This window comes from Rhinolophus ferrumequinum, chromosome 11 (assembly GCF_004115265.2).
Source record: "Rhinolophus ferrumequinum isolate MPI-CBG mRhiFer1 chromosome 11, mRhiFer1_v1.p, whole genome shotgun sequence".
NCBI lineage: Eukaryota > Metazoa > Chordata > Mammalia > Chiroptera > Rhinolophidae > Rhinolophus > Rhinolophus ferrumequinum.
In genome coordinates, this window is record NC_046294.1 from 51,462,630 (window position 1) to 51,487,588 (window position 24,959).

The 24,959-nt window shown below is 55.0% G+C and overlaps 2 protein-coding genes across 2 annotated transcripts in view; both read left to right on the forward strand.

Annotated features, from left to right (window-relative positions):
* CAPN5 (calpain 5) overlaps positions 1-24,959 on the forward strand; it is a 49,029-nt gene that overhangs the window by 18,025 nt on the left and 6,045 nt on the right. Inside the window, exons 3-9 of the mRNA XM_033120857.1 lie at positions 2,612-2,743; positions 16,924-17,132; positions 19,796-19,988; positions 20,826-21,019; positions 21,636-21,713; positions 23,389-23,584; positions 24,240-24,362. Of these exons, the coding sequence (XP_032976748.1) occupies positions 2,612-2,743; positions 16,924-17,132; positions 19,796-19,988; positions 20,826-21,019; positions 21,636-21,713; positions 23,389-23,584; positions 24,240-24,362 (1,125 nt within the window). The remainder of the gene's footprint in view (positions 1-2,611; positions 2,744-16,923; positions 17,133-19,795; positions 19,989-20,825; positions 21,020-21,635; positions 21,714-23,388; positions 23,585-24,239; positions 24,363-24,959) is intronic.
* On the forward strand, positions 8,582-10,988 carry OMP (olfactory marker protein). The gene has a single exon (XM_033120858.1). The coding sequence runs from the start codon at positions 8,650-8,652 to the stop codon at positions 9,139-9,141; it is 492 nt and encodes a 163-aa protein (XP_032976749.1). The 5' UTR covers positions 8,582-8,649; the 3' UTR covers positions 9,142-10,988.

A 24,959-nucleotide genomic window follows, 5' to 3' on the forward strand; every position in this document is an offset into this window, starting at 1 on the left:
GCCCAGCTCTGAGCTCTGTGTCTAGCTGATGGGCCAGGAAAGGTGGAAGGACAAACACTGTTTTGAGAACCTTGGCCCTATGGTGGTGAGGGTAAGGGTCTGGGCAGCCCCTGATCCCTTGGTCTCATTACTATTAGTGAGACCCCCTAAGGTGGGTTAGGGACAGGTGCAGGGGTCAAGTGAAGGAAGGGTGGCTTTGTCGCTCATAAATCCTAGCCCGCCAGGAGGCTCCGAGCCGGCTGCCTGAATTTGAATCTCAGTTCACCTCTTCCTAGGTGGCCCTGGGCAATTGCTTTAATTTCTCTGTGCCTTGGTTTCCTCACCTGTAAAATGGAGATGCTACAGTACCTGTCTCGCTGGGTTGTTTTGCACAGTACCAGGCACATAGTAGTACCCGGTCATTATGAGCTGTTTCTGTGATTATTCCGTTCGGGGTCCCCCAAAGTGGCCTCTGGACTCCAAGACAGACCCCAGGTGCCCCCACTCTCAGATGCCTGGGACTGACTCTGCCTCCAGGGTCAGGAATAGGGTTTGGCAGGTTCCGCTGGGGCTGCAGGCAGGAGCCCTGGCAGGGGGTACAGAGTGGCATGTAGGATCGGACCGGACTGGACAGTTTCTGTAGGTCAGAGCTGGCGAGCCTGTGCTTGTCCTGGCAGCGGGAACACTCCCAGGCCTGCTTCCTCTCTACTAGCTCCCAGGCTGGTGGATTGGCCCCAGGTTCCTGTTTCTTCTGGGCCTGGAACCTGGGCCTCGCTGGTTCCTGAGCTCGCTCTCTCTCTCAATCTCTCTCTCTCTCTTTCTCTTGCGCACGTGCGCGCTCGTACTGGAGAAGTGTCTAGGACCAGGGCCCTGTTCTGGGGTGGCAGGGCCAGGCTGAGACAGTCGCTGCTCCATGAGGAGGAGACCTCAGGGCGGGGAGCCCAGAAGACCTCGGTTCTGTCCCTCGGTTGGTCCACTTACTTGCCTCATGACCTTGGGCGTCATTGTCTCCTCCTCAATGTTCTCTGTGGAATGGGCGGCCATGTCCAGGGGTCCTGTCCAGGGCCCTGGCTGGGGGGAGCGCCTCTGAGGTCACTGCCTGGTGACGTCATCTCTTCCCGTGGTGAGCTGTGACTGGGGTCCGCCAAATATGAAGCTCCCCTTTACCCCTGTCCTGCCTGTCCTTCCGGACCCCAGGGAGGCAGATGCTAAATCATGGCTCTCTCTGGCTCAGAGTGCTGGGTTGGGAGATAAGATACGGAGGGCAGCAGGGAGGGAGGGAGGCAAGGCTTCCTGATAGCTGCCTGGCCGGGTTTCCGTGACCTGGAGCAATATTCCTGCAGTCCATGCTCTGGGGAAGCCACCTTGCAGCTTGGCCCTGAACTTGTCACCCTGAAGTCCCATCTGGAGCCTCTCATGTCCTCAGGGGAATTATAGCCCTCAACGGGGCTCTCCAAAACACTGGTTTTCCCAGGCAGTGGTGGCAACAGGGGTCCCAGATACCTTAGTGAAAACGGATAGCCCTTTTCCCCATTTTTTTCCTGCAAGTATTGTGCCTCCATGACCTGTGGAGTCCTTACACAGCCCTGCAAGGATAATAACCTACCTCCTTTGCACAGGGCAGGAAACAGAGGCTCAGAGAGGTTAAGCCACTGTCCCAAAATTGCACAGCCAGGAGATGGGGAAGAAGAATTTGAATTCTCTCTTCCTGACTCTGCTACCCTCTGCTGGCCGCCTGCAGTAGGACCTCATTAGTTCTGTTGTGATTGAACTAGCTTGGAAGCACCTGCTGAAGTGGTGGCAGGCTTGTGCTGTGTGGCTGGAGCATGTTAGTCCACATCTCTGGGCCTCAATTTGCTCGTCTGTAAAATAAGTACAGTGCCCACCTGTCAGGACCATGGTGAGGGTTGATCATAGTGCCAGCAGGCCTGGCATTAGAAATGTATGTTTCAGTGTTTACCTCCCCCCACTCCCACCATAGCTCCTCTTGGGGAGCAGGCACTCTCTCTCAGCTCTATTGGGTGAAGATGCTGATGGGTGAGGAGGAGGGGCCTGGGGTGGGCCCTCTGGGAGCTCTGTGGGTATCTGCTCAGCTCTGCTCAGACTTTGCTTGCTGTGTGCTCTTGACAAGTCATCTGCCCCTCTCTGAACTTTCATTCCTCACCCATAAAATGGAATAGCAATGCCACACTCCTCAGGTGGGGTGAGGGTCAGATAAGACAGCCTGAGAATGTGCCCACATGGGGCCTGACACATCAGCTCCCCATTTCTCCCCACCCTCTGTACTCATCACAGGTACTTTTGGTGTCTGTTTCCACCCTGCACCCCAACCCTGCTCCCTGACTGTAGGCCCCTGAGGGCTGGCTGGGGTGGGCACTGCAGGGCTGCTAGTGCTGGTGCAGGGCAGGAGAAAGGTGGTGGCCCCTGAAGTCCTTCCTCAGTATTCGGTCATCATGGAACCTTTGGCAGAAGAGCAGAGTTCTTCAGCCAGTAGGAGGGAAGGGCCTTCCAGGCAGCAACTGGGGGAAGCTGGATTTGGGGAAACTGATTGGCCACGAGGGGACCCCAGTCTGTAGGGAAGACAGGCAAAACTGCATGCTGACAGTGAGGTCTCCTCTCGGCTTCTCTGCAGGACATCTGTGAGGACCCCCGCCTCTTTGTGGACGGCATCAGCTCCCACGACCTGCACCAGGGCCAGGTGGGCAACTGCTGGTTTGTGGCAGCCTGCTCATCGCTCGCCTCCCGAGAGACCTTGTGGCAAAAGGTGAGGCCTAGGGTAGGGCAGGGGTTTGCCAGGGACTGTGAACTCAACCGCGGCCCTCACTGCCCAACAGAGGAGGTGCAGCCTGAACGTGCTGATGAGACTTTATGGAAACCTGTGCAGGGGGGAGGGTGGGGTGACACCGGGGCTCCCCAGCATTGGCTGAGCATTAAAATCACCTTCCCCTCACCTGCCAACTGGGGTGGGTGCTGGGAATCTGTGTAGCTCCCAGTGGGATTCTGATATGTCCTCTCCCCACTGCGGGGGCCCACAGTGTCCCTGGAGTCACTTGGCAGAATATGTACCTGAGAAATGTGGAAACTGCCTGAATCACGTGCAGTGTGGAGAGACCACTAACGGGCTCAGGAGACCCCTGCCAGTACCTGCTGTGTGACGTGGCCACTCCTTGTCCTTCTCTGAGCCTTCATTTTCTCATTTGTTCAGTGGGAATGATCCATGATTCATGGTTCCAAGCTGCTGATGGTCTGGATCAGCGCCAAAGCGTTTAGGGTGGAAAGAATGGGCTCTGGTCCCGACCCTTCACCCTCTTGTGGCAGCAGTCGGCAGTGCAGCCCTCAAATCAAACAGCGCCTCTGCCCTCGGGAGGCGGGGACGTTGGAGCAGAGGCTGGACTTACGCTCTCCAAGAATTATCCAGGGATCGCACCCTGGGTTCTCATGCCAGCAAATAGAGTCATTGCCTCTTTCTCATCCTGGCCCTTCCTGCTGTTCCTATTAGGGGCGGGCAGCAGAGCTTAAGAGCATTGGGCATCTCAGTCATACAGGCTTACGGATGGGCCCCAGCCTCACCATATGGCAGCTTTATAAATAGCCCCAGGTTATTCATCCAAAAAATCAGGATATCAGGGTAGCTCCCTCCCAGGGAGGTGTGAGGGTGAAATGAGACACGGTACTTAAAAGACCTTGCACAGTGCTGTGTGCCATGAATATTCATAGATCATGATGGATATTCTCATGTAAGCGGGACGTAAGGAGCACAGTGAGTTTGTTCTCATTCTCTGAGATGTTCCTCAGCCATCAGAGGGAGCTGTGCCCTCAGCCAAGGCTGGGACTGTGGTGGGGCCCTGCTGTCATGCTTCTGAATGCAGTGTGACTCTCAAAGCCGCCCCGGGGTGGGCATCCCCAGGGCCTGGCCCCTGATGGTCCTGTGGGGATGGGGTAACTGCAGGCTGTAGGGCTCTTGCAAAGGCCACGGCTGCAGCCTGAAGACGCAGGTAGTCCTGGGGTGTCTGAGCTGGGATGGCCTCATGGGAGCATTTTCCTCCTGGGCCTCAAGTCCTGGAGAGCGTCGGGGCCGGGCGCTGTTCCCACCCTCCTGCCTCCAGGCTCTAACACCCTTCTCTGAGCCAAGAATAAGGACCCCCTGCCTCCGATCCCCACTGTCAGCTAGGTCAGGGCTCAGTCTGGGGCTGGAGGTGGCACACAGGAATCCTCTAGTGCTGGCCCCGTATCTCCCATCCTGCCCTATAGCTGTGTGTTTTCCTGTGGCCTCTTCTCCCAAGCCGAGTTCCCCATGGGCAGAGCTAGGCCAGTTTATATCTTCCCTGTGAGCCCAGCAGGGAGCCTGACACAGAGAAGGCTCAAGAAAGTTTTGAGAACTTTCTTGAGCCCCTCCCCAAACTGTGGGACACAACCACTGGCCAGCAGCCCCACAGCCAACCTTGCGGCCATAGGCCTCCTGCGGCCTTCAGTGGGGCTGAAGCCTGACCTGCTGTGTCCCCTCCTGGGGGGGGCTGTCTGGTCATTTGCAGGGAGGAGCCTCAGCTTGCTCCTGCCCTGGGCCTGGCCTCTGGTGGTCCCCTGGTACAGCTCCTTATCTAAGTGGAATGAGGGGCCCAGAACCTGCCGGGGGGAAGCCTGTCATCGGGCCATGGCAGCCCTGTGTTTGTCTCTGGGCCAAAGGTTCCTCCTGCAGGGTGTTGGGACACCTAGCCTGCCTGGAGGCTTTGAGGGCCAGGAGCTTATGTCCCCGGGAGGCTGTGGCACTCTGGACCAATTACAGTCTGCTTCCTGGTGCTGCTGTGGTGACAGCCCCTGGGTCCCAGAGGGAGGCACGAGGCCCCAGGGAGCTCATTACAGTGCCTTATCCCCCCTCCTGTCCCTGCTGACTGAGCCCTGTTTGTTGTCACCCCTCACCTTCTGGGCCCGTTGCCCTACAGGGCCTCCCCGGCCCCACGGCGTTTTCTCCACGGAATGGGGGTACTCAAGCTGACCTGCACCCCTGCTCCCCCCGCCCAGCTCACTGTGGGGATGCTGAGCCTCAGACGCGGATGCATGACGCCCTCAACACACGTGCCCCCTCCTCCAGGAAGGCACTCTTGTTACCTCTAGTCTTGATGCAACCTGGGGCCAATGATTTTAAACCACTCAGGCCTGGCTTTCATTCTGACTGGGTCCCTTGCTAGCTATGTGACCTTGAGCAGGTCATGTCCCTTCTCTTGGCTTCGCCGTAAACATGATGTTTCCATTCCAGTGTTATGAGAACATTAAAGGAGCCCGTGGCATAAGGAGCAATCCACACTTGTTAAACCCCCCTCTGTGCCCCTCTTGGGCCCCCATCTATTTCTCTGTTCTGCTGGACACCTCTTGGCAGCGGGCCTCCTCCCTATGGGATCTCTGTTGGGGGCATTATGGTCTCTTCAACCTGACTGTACATTCCCCGAGGGCAGGGCAGTGCACTTCAGGTAGACCTGAAAGGATGGGACAGTAGGGAGGGGCATTTGCCATCAGGCCTGGCCTGGCCCAAGCCAGGGAAGTTCACCTCCCCCAGAGCCTGGCACAGGCCTGGGCATGAGGGCAGGCCTGATCCCTGCTCTGAGCCATGGGCTGCTGTGCCCCCAGCCCTAGGAAGCAGAAGTAACAGCAGAGTCCCAGTGGAGTGCCCGGATGGCAGAGCCAGTGTTGGGGGTGGGCAGTCCTGTGGTGGGGCCGGGGGAGGTACCTGGTGGTAGAGCCAGGCTCTCTTTTGGTTCCATTTAAATGTTTCCCATCCTGCCCTTGCCCTGGCTGTAGGAGCAGTTCCTGCCCTTTAGTTGTATAGTAGTAGTTCATTTACCACACGTTAACTGAGCACCAACTATGCCACGGCACCATTCTAGGTACTGGGGACAAAAAATTTGGAAAAATACAAAACCACTGAAGGTTTTCTTTACCCAGAAACAACCAGTGTTAGGGGTTTTCTATATTTCTTTCCATTTGGGGCTAAAGAGATACTTGTTTATTTGTGTGTTTTTTTTAAATACACATTTTTGTAATTACATCTGCAAGTCTGGAGCTTCTTCTCTCCTCCCTGTCATTCCTATATCCAGCCTTTGGTGGGTCCTGTCAAGGCGTCCGGTGGCTGAGCAGAGGTGTGTGGACGGCAGTGGGCCCAGCCCCACCTGGAGACTCCTGCCTCCCCTCCCTTCCCTCCCTCCCTTCCTCTGGCCTTTCCTGGCTCTCACTGGCCTCTCTCTCCTGCCCTCTGCTGTCTGTGAAGCCCAAGCCCTGGTAACAACCTCCACGCCAGCCTCCCCCTGCAGGCCTGGAATCCTCTGCCCAGGCCTAGACCAGGCTCTCTCTAGGGTCATGTGGCCCCTGGGTCCCCATCAATAGGACACCTCCCCCATGTCCTGCAGGTTCAGGGATGGGGGAGGCATTCTCCTCCCTCAGAACTGCCTCCAGCCCACACCCTCCCCATATAAACCCCTACAGGCTGATGCCATTGCCCTCCCCTGCCAGCGCAGCCCGCCTTGTTGCCGTCCGCTGCCGACTAGCTACCCTGGCCTGCCACCCAGCCCCCAAGGCCTTGGCACCTCCGATTTCCCAGCCTTTTCCACCCCATCCACCCACAGTGCTGCTGTGTCCCAGGGATTACTATGCCCATGTGCTGGCACCCTGCCCTCATCACCCTGGCCTCTGTTCTTGATTACATCTCCATCAGCCTTCACCATCATTTGCCTTGAACTCGTGTTCCCATGGCGACCACAGCCTGTACCTCGATCTGCTTTCTCTGCAAGTCTTCAATTGAAGGATCCATCTCTCTGGCCTCACTTTCCAAGCATCTCCGTCCCTCTTCCACTCTGACGCACACCTGTCTCTAAAATGCATTTTGATCTTGGTCACTGACCATGTACTCTCCCCATCTGCCCATCTTCTTCCTCTTGTCCTTGACCTTTGGCCCCATGGTCCATCATATCAACCATTCTCTCACCATGCATTCATTCGTTCATTCATTCATTCATTCATTCATTCAGCAAGTACTTTCTGGGGGCCTACTGTGTGTCTGGTCCTATTCTAGGTGCTCGCTTAAAGTGATGAACAAGACAGACATGGTCCCTGCCCTCTCTGGGCTTACGGTGTAAGTGGGGAGACATCACAGACAAAAACTAGCAAATGTACAAATAAAAAGCAAAATTTAGCGCTAGGAAGGAAAGAACGCTCCTCCTTATGAAGAAAAGAGCAGCTCCGCCAACAGTAACTCCTCAGCCATATTCTTCCCCTCTAACCCCTCCAGCTACAAAGTAAAAGTTTCCATGAGCGTCAGGCAGTTCACATCTCCGTTCTATGGTTCTCTCGAATACTCTTGGAGAATTGGTGCCAGCAACCCCCAGAGCTGCCCCCAGGGCTTGACAGGACCAGGTGCTCTTCTATGCCCTGCTGCTGTTCATGGGGCCCAAGACCCCACTGACTTACTTAGCCTCCATCTAGCAAGTGACGGTGCTTGTGGTCCACTAGACCCTTCAGATTGTTTTCAGGTGTTACACTTTGGCCCAGGCCTCTGTCCTCTTATCTGTGTGGGGCATGTCTTAGCAGCTTTCCCTCTCTCCCACCCCCCACTGCACTCACATACTCCAGTTCTTCCATTGGCCCACATATAATAGCTGAGGTCCTGGTTCTGCTTCAAGTACTGGGGATATAGACATTTGTCAGATTCTTCTGAGGCCTCAAGTCTCCTGGGGGAAACTGAGGATTGATACAGGTGGAATAAGAGGTAGGGTTTTAGTAGGAGAGAAACCTGGGCATGTGGCTGCTTTGCAATGCAGGGCTGAGCCAGGGTCAGCAGATAAGAACCATTTAGGTCAGTGATTCTCCAAGCACAGTCCCTAGACAGGAGCATAGCCTGGGAGAAAGGCAGGTTCCCAAGCCTCATCAGAGACCTCTTAAACCAGAAGCTCTGGGGCTGGAGCCCAGGAGTTTGTGTTCCAAGTCCTGCTGGTGACACTCATGCCGCCTAAAGTTTGAGGACACGGGTCTAGGTGAGGGATGACGGTACTTGGCCTGGGCCCTGGCAGTGGGGGTTGTTGGGCGGGGAGGGTTCTCTAGGTGTCTGGGAGGCAGAATCAACAGGTCTTAGTGACTGGGTGTGGAGGGGTCGGGGGGAAGCTGATGCAAGGATGGCTCCCAAGTTTGGCTCGGGTGACTTCAGATCTCATACCAGAGGGCCCTCTGGTCCTTCTGCCCCTGAACCGTCCCACCAGTGAGTCTTCCAGGTTCTCCTCTCACCCACTCCCCAACCCTCACCCCCTCTTACTGCCTGGATGCAGTGCTCTCTTCTGCGCAAATAAGCCAGCTCCCAGCCCATCCGTGGAGGAGGTAGTCAGGGCGGTTGCCACAGCAATGAACATCAGCAGTCTGGTCCCCGAGGAGCCTGTCACCCTCCTGCCAGCCTGCAGTACTTCCATTAGCGCTTCTGCCTGGAGTGCAGAGGAGGCATTTGGGGACTCCCTCATACGCACCCTATTTTGAGGACTGGGTGGGGTTGGGAAGGGCCAGTGGCCAAGAAGGGAGGGCCTCAGGGTAGGCGGGGCCCCTCATTGGTGGCCTCTTGCCTTGGCTGTGAGGCCCCAGCCCACTCGGCTCCTAGACAGAGGCAGAGGCAGAGGTAGAGGCGGCAGCAGCAATTGGGCCATGGCAGAGGACGGGCCAAAGCAGCCACAGCTCAGCATGCCGCTGGTCCTGGACGAGCACCTGACCCAGCAGCTGCGGCTGCGTGTGGAGAGCCTGAAGCAGCGCGGGGAGAAGCGCCAGGATGGCGAGAAGCTGCTGCGGCCAGCCGAGTCCGTGTACCACCTCAAGTTCACCCAGCAGCAGAAGCTGCAGTTTGAGCGCTGGGACGTCGTGCTGGACAAGCCGGGCAAGGTCACCATCACGGGCACCTCCCAGAACTGGACGCCCGACCTCACCAACCTCATGACACGCCAGCTGCTGGAACCCGCTGCCATCTTCTGGCGCAAGGAGGACTCGGAGGTCATGGATTGGAACGAGGCGGACGCCCTGGAGTTCGGGGAGCGCCTGTCGGAGTTGGCCAAAATCCGCAAGGTCATGTACTTCCTCATCACCTTTGGCGAGGGCTTGGAGCCTGCCAACCTCAAGGTCTCCGTGGTCTTTAACCAGCTCTGACGGCAGCGGCTCGCTGCTGCCCCTCCTCTCGCCCGCCTGCCCCGCACCCTGCCTGTAGCCCCTCCCCCCAGGTGTCTATTTGGGGACATTTTTCTAGCTGCTGACCTGTACTCAGCTTTGCTGGGACCCTTGTGCCCGCATCCTTCCTCTCTCCTCCCCCTGGGGCTGGTGCCCCCGCTTATGGAGGGAGATACAAAGGCTCTGGAGTCTAGAAGCTGAACTGGCAGCCTGGCTGCCTCTGCTTCAGCTGTACACCACAGAGGCCTGGCTGGGGCTAGTGTGGGAAGATGGAGGGGCAAGGGGTGTCTGCCTTCTCCGCCTCATCGTTGGGAGAGAGAGACTGAGGGAGACCAAGAGAAAGACAGACGGAGACGCAGAGAGAGGGAGAGAGATCCAAAGAAACAGCCATCGGGCTTCCTCTGGAGATGGGGATGGCACAGCAACCTCCTTGGGAATCCAGCAAACAGGCATTTGCTGCCCGCCCGGCCACAGCGCCCTTTGTCCAAAAATGAATGCTCAGCCTGAGGATCCAGGAAAGCACCGCTCCTGGCATGGGCCTGGCATGGTCCCACGATGCCTCGGGGCCCTCAGGACATCAGGCAGGGTGGCTGCGGGTGTTGGTGTGGGCAGTGGGGAGTGGCTGGCAAGCTGGAGGCTGTGCAGGCCAACTCTCGCTCTCCTGAGAATGACCAGAATGGGAGAAATGAAGGGCGGGGGGACATAAAGTCATCCAGGGCTGTAGCTACCTATACATATACATATATATTGAGAGAGAGCATGCTATATTCACATGGATATAGAGTCTATACCTGCCCTATGGACACATCTGATTTTAGATTATCTATTATATAATCACCCAGCTGATTCCCAAGTGGCCTTTAGCAGGGGCTTGATCAGGATGACCTTGGGGAGAGAGATTTCCTGAGCTGGGAGACTCAGGTTTACACAGTGAAGCAGAAACAATATAGTGAAGGGGTTTCCTTCCGCTTGGGAGAACCTGAATGGAGGGGTCCAGAGCTTTGGAGCTGGGGACAGTAGGTTCTCTGGGGACTCAGGTATCCCCCTCTGGGACTGCAGGCTTTTTCCAGCTCACTGGTCAGGGAAGGTGACTGTTTCATCTAGTGTGGCACCCCTGGCATCTTTAGTGGAGCTGAGGGGTGAGGCGGGACGGCCTGGTAGGGCAATTGCGATGACTGATGGTCAAAAGTGGGCTGGAGGTAGCATGTGCTGTGACGAAAGAACACTGGCCTCAGGCCACTGGGCACAACCCACTCCCCAAACAGGGCAACTGAGACACGACTATCAGTAGATTCAGTTCTGGCCCCCAAGCCTCACCCCCCTTCACACTGTACAGGGCCAGTGAGCCCATTTGAGGGAGTGGCCTGACCTGCCTGGCATCAGCTGAGGGCAGCTCAGGAAGTACCTGCAACACTCTGTCTCGAGGCCAGCCCTGGTTTTTGTCAGGGACGTGCCCTCACGAAGCATAGCTACCTGGGGTGGGGCTTGGGGGGTCAGCACAGGGCCCTGAGAACAGATGCACTGAGAGATGGAGGGTCAGAGCCATTCCCACTGGCCGAGGCTGCGGGGAGGGCGGGCCCTCACCTAGGAGGCGTGTAAGCGGGATCGGGTGTGGGAGTCTGGATTCTTTGGGTGGGAGATTGGCTGTGGTGTGAGCAAATGCACGTTTCTGGCTTGTTCCGAGATGTGCTTAACGTCCTGGCTTGCCTGCCTTGCTTCCCTACTGACCGCTGGGGGAGGCCAGACCCCTGGGGCTATCCCTGCCCTTCTGCCTCTTTGCTTCACCTCTCCTTGCGGCTCTGGGATCCTCTTGGTGCAGATTGCCTGCACCTCCACTCTGCCCCACCACGTCTTCCCTGCGGGTGTGTGAGTACCGCTGCTGTGCCCACTGTGTGGCCCCAATAAAGCCTATGTGCTCACGCCTCCATGGTGTGCAGTCTCTCACCGTGAGCCACCCCCTCCCTTTCAGGATCTCTGACTTAGTCCTGTCCCCTCACGGCCCTGAGCACCCCCCCACCCCAACCGAATTTCTCCCATACTCCCAACCCTTCTTCCCCGCGGCTTTCAGGGATGAGGCTCGGAGCAGTCAGGTACCTGGCCCGAGGTCAGACAGCAGGATAGAGTTTAGAACCAGGTCTTCTGATATCCAACCAGGAACCAACACTCCTTACAGCTTTTTCTGTAGTCGCCCCCAGACCAGCCTCTGCGGGGCATGAAGAGAGCAATGCTGAGGCCACAGACAGGTGCCATCTAGTCCTTGGCAGGTGGGGCCCAGAGGGGATGGATGAGGATACACCAAACCATGCTCAACTTTCTGGTGTGGCCGGGCAGGGGGCAGCTGGAACGGGAGGAGCCAGGAGTGGGTGAGGTGGGGACAGGCCTGTACCCAGGTGTCATCCAGCTTCTGTCACCAATTTGCTGCCTGTCCTCAGGCAGCCCCTGACTCTCTCCCAGCCTCAGAATTTCTAGAGGGAATAACTTGGTTCGGTGAGTCCTTTCCAGCCCTGTCCTTCCGACCAGCTAAGACGGACATCGCCATATCACCTTAGTGCCCCACTTGGCCCATCAGAGCTCTGTCCCCTGGTAATTTTTCTCCAGGTCACTCAGGTTTTGGACAGAGATAACAGGCCCAGAGGAGGAGGTGGCCTGCCCATGGTCACAGAGGGTGTGTGTGGACCAGGCTTCTGGGCCTGTGGACGGACCTTTGACCACATGACACGGGTCCCCTGGGATGGGCAGAGGTGATGCCCCCACCCACCTATGGTCCCAGGCCCAAGAGAGGCCGGCTTCTTCCCAGAGACCAAGGTCAGGCTCTGCTGCAGAGGCCACACTTGGAGTTTTGCTTGGTAACAACCCCTGCTCCGAAATGCTGCCCCAAGCCAGGTCTCACCTTCCTGTCCTCCTCCTTCCCACCCCCGGACAGCAGTACAGGCCTGGTTCCACTCCTGAGACTGGATCGGGAGGAGTACAGGGAATATGAAATGATCCATTTTCCTTGGAAACCACAAGAAACCGTGGAGCGAAGATACCTGCCATTTCCTGAGCTTCTGCCTCCCACGGAGGCAGTGTGTGTGGTGGTGAGGGACCCGGCCCTGCTCATCCACCAACCGACCACCTGTGTGGCTCTGGGCAACCGCTCTGGGCCCGTTTCCTCTTCTGTCGGTGGGGCTAATAATGTGCCTCCCTCACAGGGTCGTGGTGAAGGTTAACTGAGTGGCTGTGAGTAAAGCGCTGAGCTTCACAAATGGGCACATGGGCACTCTGTCTCCATCTGCTCATTGTTACTCTCCAGTCACTGTAGACACATGGTGTCACTTTTCACTATTCTTCTGAGAGGAGGGTCTTAGGTGAACCTTTTAACTGCGGAGGAGCACGGGTTCAGAGAGGTGAGTTGCCCGAGGCAACGCAGCAGCTTGATGCTTGTAGAGGGCCAGGCTGGGGCCAGGCCTGGCTCTGTGGTCAGAGAGAGTGGTCATGGGAGTAGATTCTCTCTTCTCTCTCTACACCAGGCTCAGGAGGCCCAGCTGAGGACACCTTTAGCCTTCAGTATACCTGGGTAGCCCGGAGGGAGGGGCCGGCCCCAAGGCTGGGGTCTTAGCATCTGGCTGAGCGCATTCCTTGTCCTGTGAACAGGAATACCTGGGGCCCCTTGCAGGTGTGTCAGTGTCCTGCTCTCCCGAGGAGGCAGGGAGTGGCACCCGACCTTCCTGGCCTCTTCCAGTCATGGCAGCTGAAACTCGGGCATTTGAGACTCTTGGAATCAGAAGCTGAGAAGTGAGGAACTTCAGATGCTCAGAACCAAGGACCCTCTGGTTTTGAGGAGTCCAAGCGGCCTTATGGCTCACCTCACCCAACTCGGGTAACACAGGAAACCCCGTCCCCTGCAGCCCCTCAGCCCACAGCCCTGCGGTGCAGCCTTGTTCAGGAATGTCTCGTGCCGACCCTCTGGGGTCCCAGGCAGAAATCTGTGAAAACTCCCTCTCTGTGCTATGCCTACACACACACAATCACACACACACTGACGTTCACATGTGTGCACACACATACATGTGTGTGCACGCACACGTGTAGGCTGAAATGCGTGTAAATGCACACCCACATGCATGGCCCACTTGCACATGGGTCCGGAGCAGTGCTCCCCTCCCTGGGTTCTGACCCTCCCAGTGTCTCCTCTGTCACAAACCTGCGCAGACTCTGGGTCAGCGCCTGCCCCAGCAGCGTTTAAGCCCAGCCACTTGGGGCTACGTGGGAATCCCTTGGGGAAGATCCTAGGAGCCCTCCAGATGTGTATGTATGTATAGGAAGCAACACAATATGTGTAGGGTTCAGGCACCGACCGGGGGTCTTGGAATGTATCTCCCAGGGATAAGGGGACGACTGTATCTGGCCTTGTTTCCATGGTGGTCGTTTAATATGTTCTTCGTGCCCTGTATTTCCTGTAAGTGAGGATGTCACTCTAGAGGCCGGATAAGGTTCAGGCACAAGTTTTATTTGGCTCAACTGCCTCAGAGGCAGTATTCTCTCAGGAGGCTCATACTATCTGGTCTCTCTTTTGTGTGATTTTAGAAGCCATAATTGCATAAATCCATTATTTGTCAGTGATTGCAAAATAGTGGGAGTCTGATATTCTAATTTCTTAGCTGGAATTCATCTCCAGATACCAACCTCCCTTTATCTGCGATTGTTTACCCCCTGGTACAGTTTTTGTGGAAAAAGCAGGATAGATCTTCCATTCTTTCCCTTAATTGTCCAGTTTCCAAAAAATGAGCTGATTCCCTGCCATCCTCTGATGGTGACTAATTATGTATTATCATGATCTCACGGATGTGCACATATTTGATATGTTTTCATCCATTGAAGTTGTTATCCTTATTGCTACTCAGATTGGCCCACCTTTGGCCAGTGGGAGCCTCTTCAGGTTGGTCCTGGATCCTCTGACGTGGCCCCAGGGGCTTTGGTTGCTTCCTTGATTTCCAGCATGACCCGATGTAGTGTGGGAGTTGAGTGCATATTCCCATGGAGTACTCCTTCCCGGACATTCTATCTTTCTTGCTTTGTACCCCGTTGGCAACAGAGGGGCCGAGGGGTAAGAAGGCTGGCCTGGGGTCCACCTCCTGCCGGGTCCAATGGCTGTGATGAAGAAAGGGAAAGTCAGGCCCATGGGGATCTCTGTGGGATCTCCAGGCCCTGGAGACTCATTAGCTGCTTCTTGAGCCACAGAGGGCTCAGAGCCAAGCCCGAGGTTTGACTAATGATCTTCCCGCAGCCCCAGCAGGCCTTCCCTGTGCCCTGTGGGGACTCCTCGTCCTCCCTCCTGCCCGCCCCTCCCCGTGTGTCCCCATGCAGTCCAGAGCTTTCAGAGCCGGGAGCAGGGGAGGAGAGTGTAGTGGCCGGGCCAATGTTCTCAGCTTCCGACTCTCCATCACTCTGTGCCCTTGGGCAGCTCTTGGCCCCTGTCTAGACCTCAGCCTTCCCGTCTGTGCAGTGGGGATGATACCCACACCCTGCACATGCCCCATTTTTAATACAACGTTTTTTCTGTCCTGAGAGCAAAGTAGGAAAGAGTGCTGGGGTTCAGGGCAGAGGCTGGTCTGAGAGTTTTTCCTTAGAAAGGAGGCAAGGGGAAAGGGCAGCCAGTATCAAGCCCTTGCTGGGTTCCTGATGCTGCGCCAGGCTCAGAAGCCCTGAGTGTGAATCCTGACTCCCTCACTCGTGCCCATGGGCAGCCTGTGTCACGGATGTCTATAGTGTTGCCCCACAGGATAGCAGTGAGGATTAGGGTGATGGAGTAAGCAGCCGGTCCCACACCCGGCACCTAGCAGGCTTCTTCTGTGAGGTGCCTCTCAGTGTGCTTTGCATTTTCATTCTCTTGGTCTCCAATGTCCCACTAGGGAGCATTTCTCTTTGCCAATGTCCCTGTTGATAGTACAAGGTGTGTAAACAAAAGCGTCTTTAATGAGCATGGGGGTTGGGGAATGGCTTTTGGCTGCAGTCTCTGTGCTCAGGCTGTCCCAGGTCCTGGGATTTGTAGCCTCCTGATGCATCTTTGGCTCCTTAGCCTGGATACCTGTGCCCCACTACCGCCCAACCCTCTATACTGCGAGTGGTTTTCTTTTAGAAGGAACAGTCCGTGGTCCTGATGGGGCTTGGCCCCTCTGGTCCCATGTTCAGCAGGAATAGCAGGTCCCCCTGACTCGGCAGGGTGAGGGGTTTTCCCCTCCCTGTTCACCTTCTGCTGCCCAAATTGCCTTTATTTGCCCTTTTCTGCTTGGGGGACACACACTGCCAGCTCTCAGGACACCTGCTCAGAAGCTGTTGCTGGCCCTACACGGTCAGTCCCAGCACTCCCTTCTCTCCACGGGCCCAGATATCCCCTGTGTCAACCTCAGCACTTGCCTCCGTGACCACCTCTTCCACCAGACGGGGAGCCTCCCAAGGGCAGAGACTAGGTCTGATTCATCTGGGTCCTCAGTGCCAGCATGGTGCCGGGGGCAGCGTGGTCCACGCTGATAAAGGATGTGTGTATTTTCTAGCTGTGTGATCCTGGATAAGTTACTTGCCCTTTCTGAGCCTCCATTGTCTCATCTGTAAAGTAAGGATGGATAACAGTCATCTACTCATGGGGTTCTTGTGAGAATTAAACTGAGATGAACCTATGGCAGTCACAGGCTTGGCACGTGGTGACATTTCCAAGATGCTCCATAAATAATATTGTTGGGAGTCCCAGTCAGTGCCTGTGAATTTATTCATTCAGTTAACGCATGTTTATTAAGCACCCTCTCTGGGCCAGGACCTGGGTTAGGTGCTTTGGGATAGCAGTAACCAAGACTGATGTGTCCCTGCCCTCAGAGAGCTGACATTCCCACGATAGTATCAGAACTGTACACGACGTCACACACTTGTTTAATTATAACAAGAGTAAAGGTCTCAGAGAAGTACCAGAGGCCATGAGACTTATGGACAGGGGACCTGGCCTAGTCTGAAGAGTCAAGGAGGGCTTCCTGGAGGAGGAGGGTGGACCCTAAAGGACAGCAAGAATCAGCTGAAGGAAGAGCGGGTACAGAGTTCCTGACCAGGGAAAGAACCTGGAGCAGGGAGTGGAGGCTGGGGAGGGGAAGGAGAAACAAGTCTGGGAAGTGGTGGTTGGAGCAGACCACCTTAGGTGTTTGGACCTTATTTTCCAGGGAAGTGACATGATCAGAAAAATCATTCTGCTCCTGTGTGGGATGGGGGCAGATGTGGCTGCTGATGCTGTTACCATGACCCAGGGCAAGAAGATATGGGACAAGGCCAGGGTAGTACAGGGGGATGGAGAGGAAGAGACAGATGTTAGTGGAATGTAGGAGCTCAGACTCTCCTGATTGGATGGAGAGAGGGAAAGGGAGGAGGCCAGTTGCCAACTTCCAGCTCAGGCTAGAAGGGGAAGGATGAGGGTGGTGCCACCAATCACCACGCGGGAACTGGTGTGTATGATATTTTTCTGAGCAAGGAAGATGCAGATGGAGGCACGAGGAAGGGAGGGGGTAGCTCATAGAATCTTAGAGCCGGAAGGAGCCTAAGAGAGCCTCCAACCACTGCAGAGATGGGGAACCTGAGGCCCAGAGATGAGAAGAATTCGCCCAAGTCCTACATTGGTTCATGGCAGAGATGGGAATCGAACCCGGTATTCCTTTCCATTTTGAGTCCCTGGAGGCATGCACTCCCATTTCTTCAGGAAGCCAGATGTCACCCTCCATGTGTTCCCATCCTGTCCCCCTCATCCAGGTCATCCCAGACTGGAAGGAGCAGGAGTGGAACCCTGAGAAGCCTGACGCCTATGCGGGCATCTTCCACTTCCACTTTTGGCGCTTTGGGGAGTGGGTGGATGTGGTCATTGATGACCGGCTGCCCACAGTCAACAACCAGCTGATCTACTGCCACTCCAACTCCCGAAACGAGTTCTGGTGTGCCCTGGTGGAGAAGGCCTATGCCAAGTAGGTGCCAGCAGTGGGCGGGCAGGCGGGTGGCCAGGCTGGGGCTGCACGGTTGGGGTGGCACTGCTAATGGGTTCTGCATGGCTTTTCCTCAAGCCAGAGCTCCAGGCACAGAGATGTCAGGGGCTGGTGCAGTTGCGTAGAGTGCTCAGCGTCCAGGCTCCCCGGGCATGGCCAGCTAAGCCTACACTGGGTGGAGTGGAGACTTAGACTGAAGGTCTTCTGGGTACCTGGGTGTCACGTCCCCACAAGCAACCCATATAGGGAGGTATGTTTATTCCCACTTACACTTGACAAGACTGAGGCCAGGACAGTTTCCTGTAGGTAGCCATGGACAGAGCCAGCACTCACATTCAGGTCAGTGGTTCTTTCCCAAAGATCCAAGCTACAAGCCCTCCATGGAGGCTTTGTTGGGAATGTGGTATCTCTGAGCCTGGGCTGGTTATGGAGCCTTCCCTGCTCACTGGGCCTCCCCTTCGTCCACCCATTCATTTGTCTACCTGACTGACTGTCCATCCATTTTTGTCTTCGCTGACCACCTCCTTCTGCTCTGTGCCAGCCCCTGGGTCCCCAGCATGCGCACGAGCAAAGGTTTGCTGAGCTGTAGAGGGCTTTCGGGCAGAAAGACCAGCCCAGGCACCTGCAGGACAGGGGCAGGCGTGGGACAAGCCTAGGGCAGGAGTGAGAGAGGGTCCGAGACCAGCAGCCAGATCTGTGAGAGCCTGCTTCCTCCTCCCAGGCCCTTTTGTCTGTCTCTTGGACAATGTGTGTGTGAGAGAAAGAAAAAAGAAACGCAAAAACTCACAACATCAAAAATAAATCCAAGAAAACAACCTTAGCAGGTTGCATTTTTTAATCCTAAGAAAGCAATCCCGCTCCCTGGTGGTTACTACGTGTCTGTGGTCCTCGGTGCAGGTCGCTCTCCTACTCTGAGAGAGCCACTCAGTGGACTTGCTCAGGTTTTTTTGTTTGTAAAAGTTTTATTACTTTTTAAATTGTGGTAATGTAATATTTATTATTTAACCATGCGTAAGTATGATTCAGTGGCATTAGTTACATTCACAGTGCTATGCACCCGTCACCACTATCTATACCCAGTACTTGGGATCATCCCCAACTTAAACGCGATAGCCACTAAGTAGTACCTCCCCTTTTCTCCCTTCCTCCAGCCTCTGGGAACCTCTATTCTGCTTTTTGTCTCTATGAATTGGCCTATTGCCGCTGGTATCAATGGAATCGTACAATATTTGTCCTTCTGTGTCCAGCTCATGTCACTTAGCATAATGTTTGCAAGGCTTATCTATATTGTAACATGTATCAGTACTTAATTTCTTTTCATAGCTGTATACTATTCCATTGTATGGATGGGCCACATTTTGCTTATCCATTCATCTGTTATGGACACTTGGGTGGTTTCCACCTGTCAGCTGTTACGAATAATGCCACTGTGAACACTGACATACAAGTATCTACTTGAATCTCTGCTTTCAGTTCTTTGGAATATATACCTAGGAGTGAATTGCTGGGCCATATGGTTCTATGTTTACATTTTTGAGTAATCACCAACTGTTTTTCACATGGGCTGCACCATTTATGTTTGCTTGTTTTGTCATTTATTTATTTTTTAAATTGTAAAACGAATGCATGTCTGTTGTGGCAAATCCAGAAAATATAAGAAAACCATGCAGAAGATGACAAAAGTCTCCTGTACACCTGTGTATTCTTCTAGCCCTCTCCTCTCCCCTTTCCTATTTTTGGTCATCTGAGATCCTTGGGCTTCTCCTCTGTTTAGGGACACCATCCATGGCCATTGTCCCCTTAAGGCCACCTCTGCCCGCTTGTGTCTCCATGTCATCTCTTTGCTCTCTTCTGCACACTCCTCCATCAGTGGCAACTCTTTTAACATCTTTGATGCATCTTTTTGTTTGTAGGTTACCTTGCAAAACCTCTGTTGCTGTTTTCTGGACATATAATTTCAGTTTCTGTAAATAGTATTTTGTGATTATATATATCCCATTCTGCTTCTCATATTCACGTTCAGTGCTCTGCCTTTAAGACCCCAACCCTTTTCCTAACATTTAAATAAGGAGCCACAGCAGTGTCCCTAGCACCAAGTAGATATTTAATATTTTTAAATGCATTGTTGTATACATTCTAAACATAACTGGAACCCAGCTGCATGGCTTTTCCAAATGTAACAAGCAAGGACTAGCGTTGTCCTGGCCACAGTGCTTTGTTCAGTGGCTGCTGAATGTTCCAGAGTAGAGGTGCAACATTCATTTTAAAACCAATTCCCTGTTGTTAGGCATCTAGGTGATTTCTCATTTTACATGGTAACAAATAATGTCGCTCATCCAGAATTGATGTGTCAAAAGATATGTGAGCTTTTAACGCGTTTGAAAAGATCTGCTAGATTTCTGAGCAGCTAATTTTTGAAGATAGTGTTGCTAAGGCTACGGGGAATTTGAGTGATAAAATGGTATAGTTTAGTGTTGGCCAGGGAGTCAGAGACCTGGGTTCTAGTGTTGGCTCTGCTGTGGCCTGCTGTGTGACCTTAGCAGTTTGCTTGACCTCTCTGAGTCTCAAAAATCTCCCCTATAACGTGAAGGATTAAGACCAGCCGGGATGCATGAGCTGGGAATTCTTTCCACATTGCTCCCTAGGCTGGCGGGCTGTTACCAGGCCCTGGATGGAGGCAACACGGCGGATGCGCTGGTGGACTTCACAGGTGGCATTTCCGAGCCCATCGACCTGACTGAGAGTGACTTCACCAATGACGAGACCAAGAGGAACCAGCTCTTTGAGAGGGTGTTGAAGGTGCATAGCCGGGGAGGCCTCATCAGTGCTTCTATCAAGGTGAGAACACAGAGCCAGACCCCAGACGCGGCCCCTCCCCTTTATCAACCCTGATGGGGGAGGGGGGACAGAGGTGGCTGTGGCATCCCAGGCAGAGCCCCCGCCCAGCTTGGCTCATACATCCAGACTGTCAGCCTCGTGGGGGGAGAGGAGCAGTGGGAAGCCCCCTACCTTATGAAACACCCTGCCCACGTTGTTTCACCAGCATCCCCCTTTTCCGGCCCTCTCATATTGGGGTAATGGGTGTCTATGCATCTGAGGGTCCCCACGTGAAGGTTGGAGGCATCACAAGCCCTGAGGTGACTGAAAGAGGAGAGGAAGCTCCTACTGCCTGCTGGCACAGGCCTGGGCGCTTCAAGAGTCTTATTTCATTAATTGCTCATCTTTAGGGTGGGGAAGCTGGGGCTCAGTGAAGGCAGAATTTTAACCCAGGTTTGGCTGACCCAGTGGTATGTTCATAAACTGGCTCTCTGGAAAAATGAAAAGCCCTGATTCGTAGTACTTGCTGATTTCTGTGGTGTAAATACTCCCACCATGGTTGATGTCAAGCTAACATTTCAGCACCCAGCTTGCAAAATTGAGCCAGTGCTAGTAGACTCCAATACACCCCTGGGCCGACCCCACTGCAGGTGCCTTCCTTTTCTCCACACTGCTGCTCCCGGAGGCTTTGTAAAGGACCATCGAACACTGAGCTCAGTTCCTTAGCACCGGAACCAGGTCTCCCCTGCGTGCGGGCTTGCCATTCCCTCCCCGTCCTCTAGGGGGCAGTGAGTGTGGCTCTCTGGCCTCAGGCGGAGTCTGACTGCACTGCCTCTCAGCAGCTGTGTCCTCCCGCAGGCAGTGACAGCGGCAGACATGGAGGCCCGCCTGGCGTGTGGCCTGGTGAAGGGCCACGCCTATGCCATCACCGATGTGCGCAAGGTGCGCCTGGGCCACGGACTGCTGGCCTTCTTCAAGTCGGAGAAGTTGGACATGATCCGCCTGCGCAACCCCTGGGGCGAGCGGGAGTGGAACGGGCCCTGGAGCGACACGTGAGGCCCGGGACAGGGGGTGCAGGCACAGGGCCAACCCCAGGCTGTGGGTGGCCTGGTACGAGGGTTCGGACAAGGACCGTGTTGTGCTTTCTGGAGGAGGTGGCACCGGTCTAGGTCCTGAAGGATTTGGGGGGAGGATGACAGTAGGAGGAGATTTACTCTGGAGTGAGCACGTGGGGGTAGATGCAGCATGGGCAAAGGCCTGGAGCTGGCTATGAGCTGATTCCTGGAACAGACACAGAGACTCGTCTGGAGAGTGAAGGGTGAGAAAAGCAGGGAGGGAGGCCACCAGAGGTGATGATGGGGGTGAGCAGAGACCAGGGCCCCAGTAAAGGAGTCCTTCACTAAGGGTCTTGCCCCCCAGCCTGCAGCTTTGCTCCCAGACCTCTGGGCCCTAGCATGGTAGCAGCCCATGGTTACCTGTGGGAGCGGGCAAACTCTCCAAGAGCATCTTGGAGAGCGGCTGGGGATGTCTCAGGTGCCTCCAACCACACCCACACTGAGGGAGCCCAAGTGCCAAGCATCCCTCATCCTCCTTGCCCTGGCCAAGGTGGCCCAGGTGGGTCCCTCCACTTATTCTCCTTCTCTCCCCTCCCCTGTGCTCACATTCCAGCTCAGAGGAGTGGCAGAAGGTGAGCAAAAGTGAGCGGGAGAAGATGGGTGTGACCGTGCAGGATGATGGCGAGTTCTGGTGAGTGCTCTCACCCCAGGCGGGTGTCCAGGGCTAAGGGAGGACCTCCTGTGTGCTGTGCAGGGAGCACCAATGGGGAGGCGGGAACCAGGGCTCTAGCAAATGCTCCCCCATCAACTTGGTGCGCGGCCTTGGACAAGTCACGTCATCTCTCTGAGCTTGTTTCCTCCTCTGTAAGATGAGTTGGGCAGCACTTTCATCTCCACAGCCCCCTCTGCCCACCTCAGGGACCCTAGGCTGCTCCGGCAACTAGGCTGACCCCTTGGCAACTAGGCCAGGATGCCAGCAGGTGGGGGACCGAACAGAGCACAGAGGACATGCTGGCAGCCTGATTTCCCAGTGCAGGTAGGGGAGAAGAGAGGCCTGTCAGGGGTGCTGCCTCCTAAGCTGAGACTTGGGGTGCAGAGAGCCGTTGGTGGGCAGGGAGAGAGACCCAGTGCAGAGGTCAGAGAGCACACTACGTTTGGGAAGAGTGAGTTTAGGGAGGCACCTGGGTGTGGGGTGGGCTGAGAAGATGGCAGCAATGTCACTTAGAGCCCAGTGATTCCTGCATTATCTCATCCTGCATTCGTTCCCCTTCATTGAGTCCCAACCATGTGCTGGGATCAGTGTCATTCTTCAGCAGGACACTTGATTTGGAGGCTCATCTACTTCCTGGAGGGGTACTGGGTACCCTGTGTGTGGTGGATACTGTGAGGGCCCCCAGCAGACCCAGAGGCAGATGGCAGTGACCTTAGCACCCCAGTGAGGACCCCTGCTGTGGGAGTCAAGGGAGCCCCTGCAGGAGGACCCCCAGGCCTTCTGGTCTCAGCTCCTAGGGATGAGATGCACTGTCCCAATCTGGCTCAGGGCTTGAATTAAAACAGCAATAGAAATCCCTCATCAGTGGAAAAGGCTTCTCCCTAAGGCCTTTCTCATATATGCTCACATTTGGTGCATATATGTGCATATTCTCACATGTGTGCACATTTGAAGGGGGATGGCCACTCCCCCTTCTCCACCCAGGCTCCTGGAGGTGTATGTAGCACATTTTCCAAGGGGTTCTCGCCACCAGTTTATTCAGGTCTCACAACAGCCATGGAAGATAATGGATGGAAAAATCTTTCATAAACTGTGAAGGGTTGCACGTGTTAGTTCTTCATACTACAGAGGGTGCCAAAAAAATGTATACACATTTTAAGAAAGGAAAACTGTATTAAAATTGTAATAATATATATGGATAACAAAAGATGAATACATGTCACATTTGACTTCTGCAATTACAAGAGGTGCTCAAAGTGGTTACCATCAGCGTCCAGACACTTCTGATTACAGCAAACTACTGCTTGAGCAACGCTGACAAAATGTCCACTTGTATACATTTTTTGGCACCCCCAGTATTAATCATTGTAATAGCCAGCCTTTGCCAACTCCTTCTGTCTGCTGGCAGTTGTATGACAAGCTTTTATTGCATTAGTTAATTCCTACACTAACCCTGTGAGATAGGCAACTGTTGTTAAATTAATTCCCAACTTACAAATCAGGAAACAGACCAAAAGAGACGTGAAGGGTCCATGTGACACCATGTACATGCTTGGTATTTATTGTGGTTCAGAGCATGGTTCAGAGCGTGCAGGCCAGTGGGTGGTGGGCCAGCCCCGGGGACCTGCCCGGCTCAGCCCCTTGCTGTGCCCAGGATGACCTTTGAGGACGTGTGCCAATACTTCACTGACATCATCAAGTGCCGCCTGATCAATACGTCTTACCTGAGCATCCACAAGACGTGGGAGGAGGCCCAGCTGCGCGGTGCCTGGACACGACATGAAGACCCACGGCAGAACCGCAGTGGGGGCTGCATCAACCACAAGGACACCTTCTTCCAGAATCCGCAGGTGCGCCTTGTCAGGGACCCCCACCCTGTCCTTTGAGCAGCTGCAGGGCCCCTTGCTACTGTCCTGCCACAGACGCCTGCATGACCTTGGGCACATTCTGTCCCTCTGTGGGGGGACCCACAGTGGGGGTTGGATGGCTCCTCTGGGTGGTCATGTAGCCCCCAAACTCACAATCTGACCCACAGATGGTAAAACTGGGGCAACAGGCTCTGAGGACTGAGTGTTTTGTCTAGAGTTACAGGGACATGTAGAGGCTGAGCTGGGGGCACAAACCTCTTATTTCCACATGCATAATGCTGCTCCTTCCAGGGGAGCTTGGCCAGGCCACCCCCTCCCCCCCAGGGACCTCTCCCCTGCAGCCAGTTCGGTCATGACCCCGCCAACTGCCTAGTCCTCACACATGGTATGCCTTCCTTCATTGAGCACTGAGTGCGTGCAGGCTCTGAGCTAAGCATCCATGAACTCATCAAGTCCTCCTACCCCTCATCTCGGGTAGCCATTGCAGGTCCATCTTATAGGTGAGCGACCGCAGCTCAGAGAGGTGATGTGACTTGCCCAAGCCCACACAGCTAAGCTGGGGCCTGGCTCAGGGCCGTGCTTCCAGGCTCCAGTATGGTCTCACTGTGGTGTCTCTCTTCCTCGGCCACACCTACAGTACATCTTTGACGTCAAGAAGCCAGAAGATGAAGTACTGATCTCCATCCAGCAGCGGCCGAAACAGTCCACCCGCCGGGAAGGCAAGGGTGAAAATCTGGCCATTGGCTTTGACATCTACAAGGTGAGGTCTGCTCCGGGTGAGGAGAGCGAGGGAGTTGGAGTCTGGGCCGCCTGCACCTGCGGGTTACACCTTGGGCATTGACATCACTGTGCTACCCTGACCACGTTAGCTGACGCCAGAGTGTGCTGTGGCATGGGCCCTGTTTGCAGTACCCACAGAGGGCCTAGCCCGCTGGGATTGGCTCCCGTGGGAACACTCCGCCTGATTTCTTCCTGCTCTGGACCCACGGGCCTGGACTGTTGGGTGGATGGGGAAGGGGGAGATTTCTGGTGGATGGGACCAGGTTCTGGGAGCTCCCCGCCATCCCCTCCCTCAGGGCTCTGGGTCCCCTGAGCTGGAGGCCTTTCTGGGCACATGGAGGAAGCATCCTGGGCAGAGCCACTGGCTGCTTGTCCTGCCTGGGACCTGAGAGCCCCTGCACATTGTGATGCTCTGTGTGTGACGATAGCATAGCGTGACACCATGCCCAACTCCGAGAGCCCAGTGAAATCACAGGGGTGTGCTAGGCGCGTGGTCTGAGCTGAGTTCCGGACATTCATGTACTCGGTCATGGCATGACGGTTCGTTCATGTCATGTGTCGGTCCATTCATTGTGCG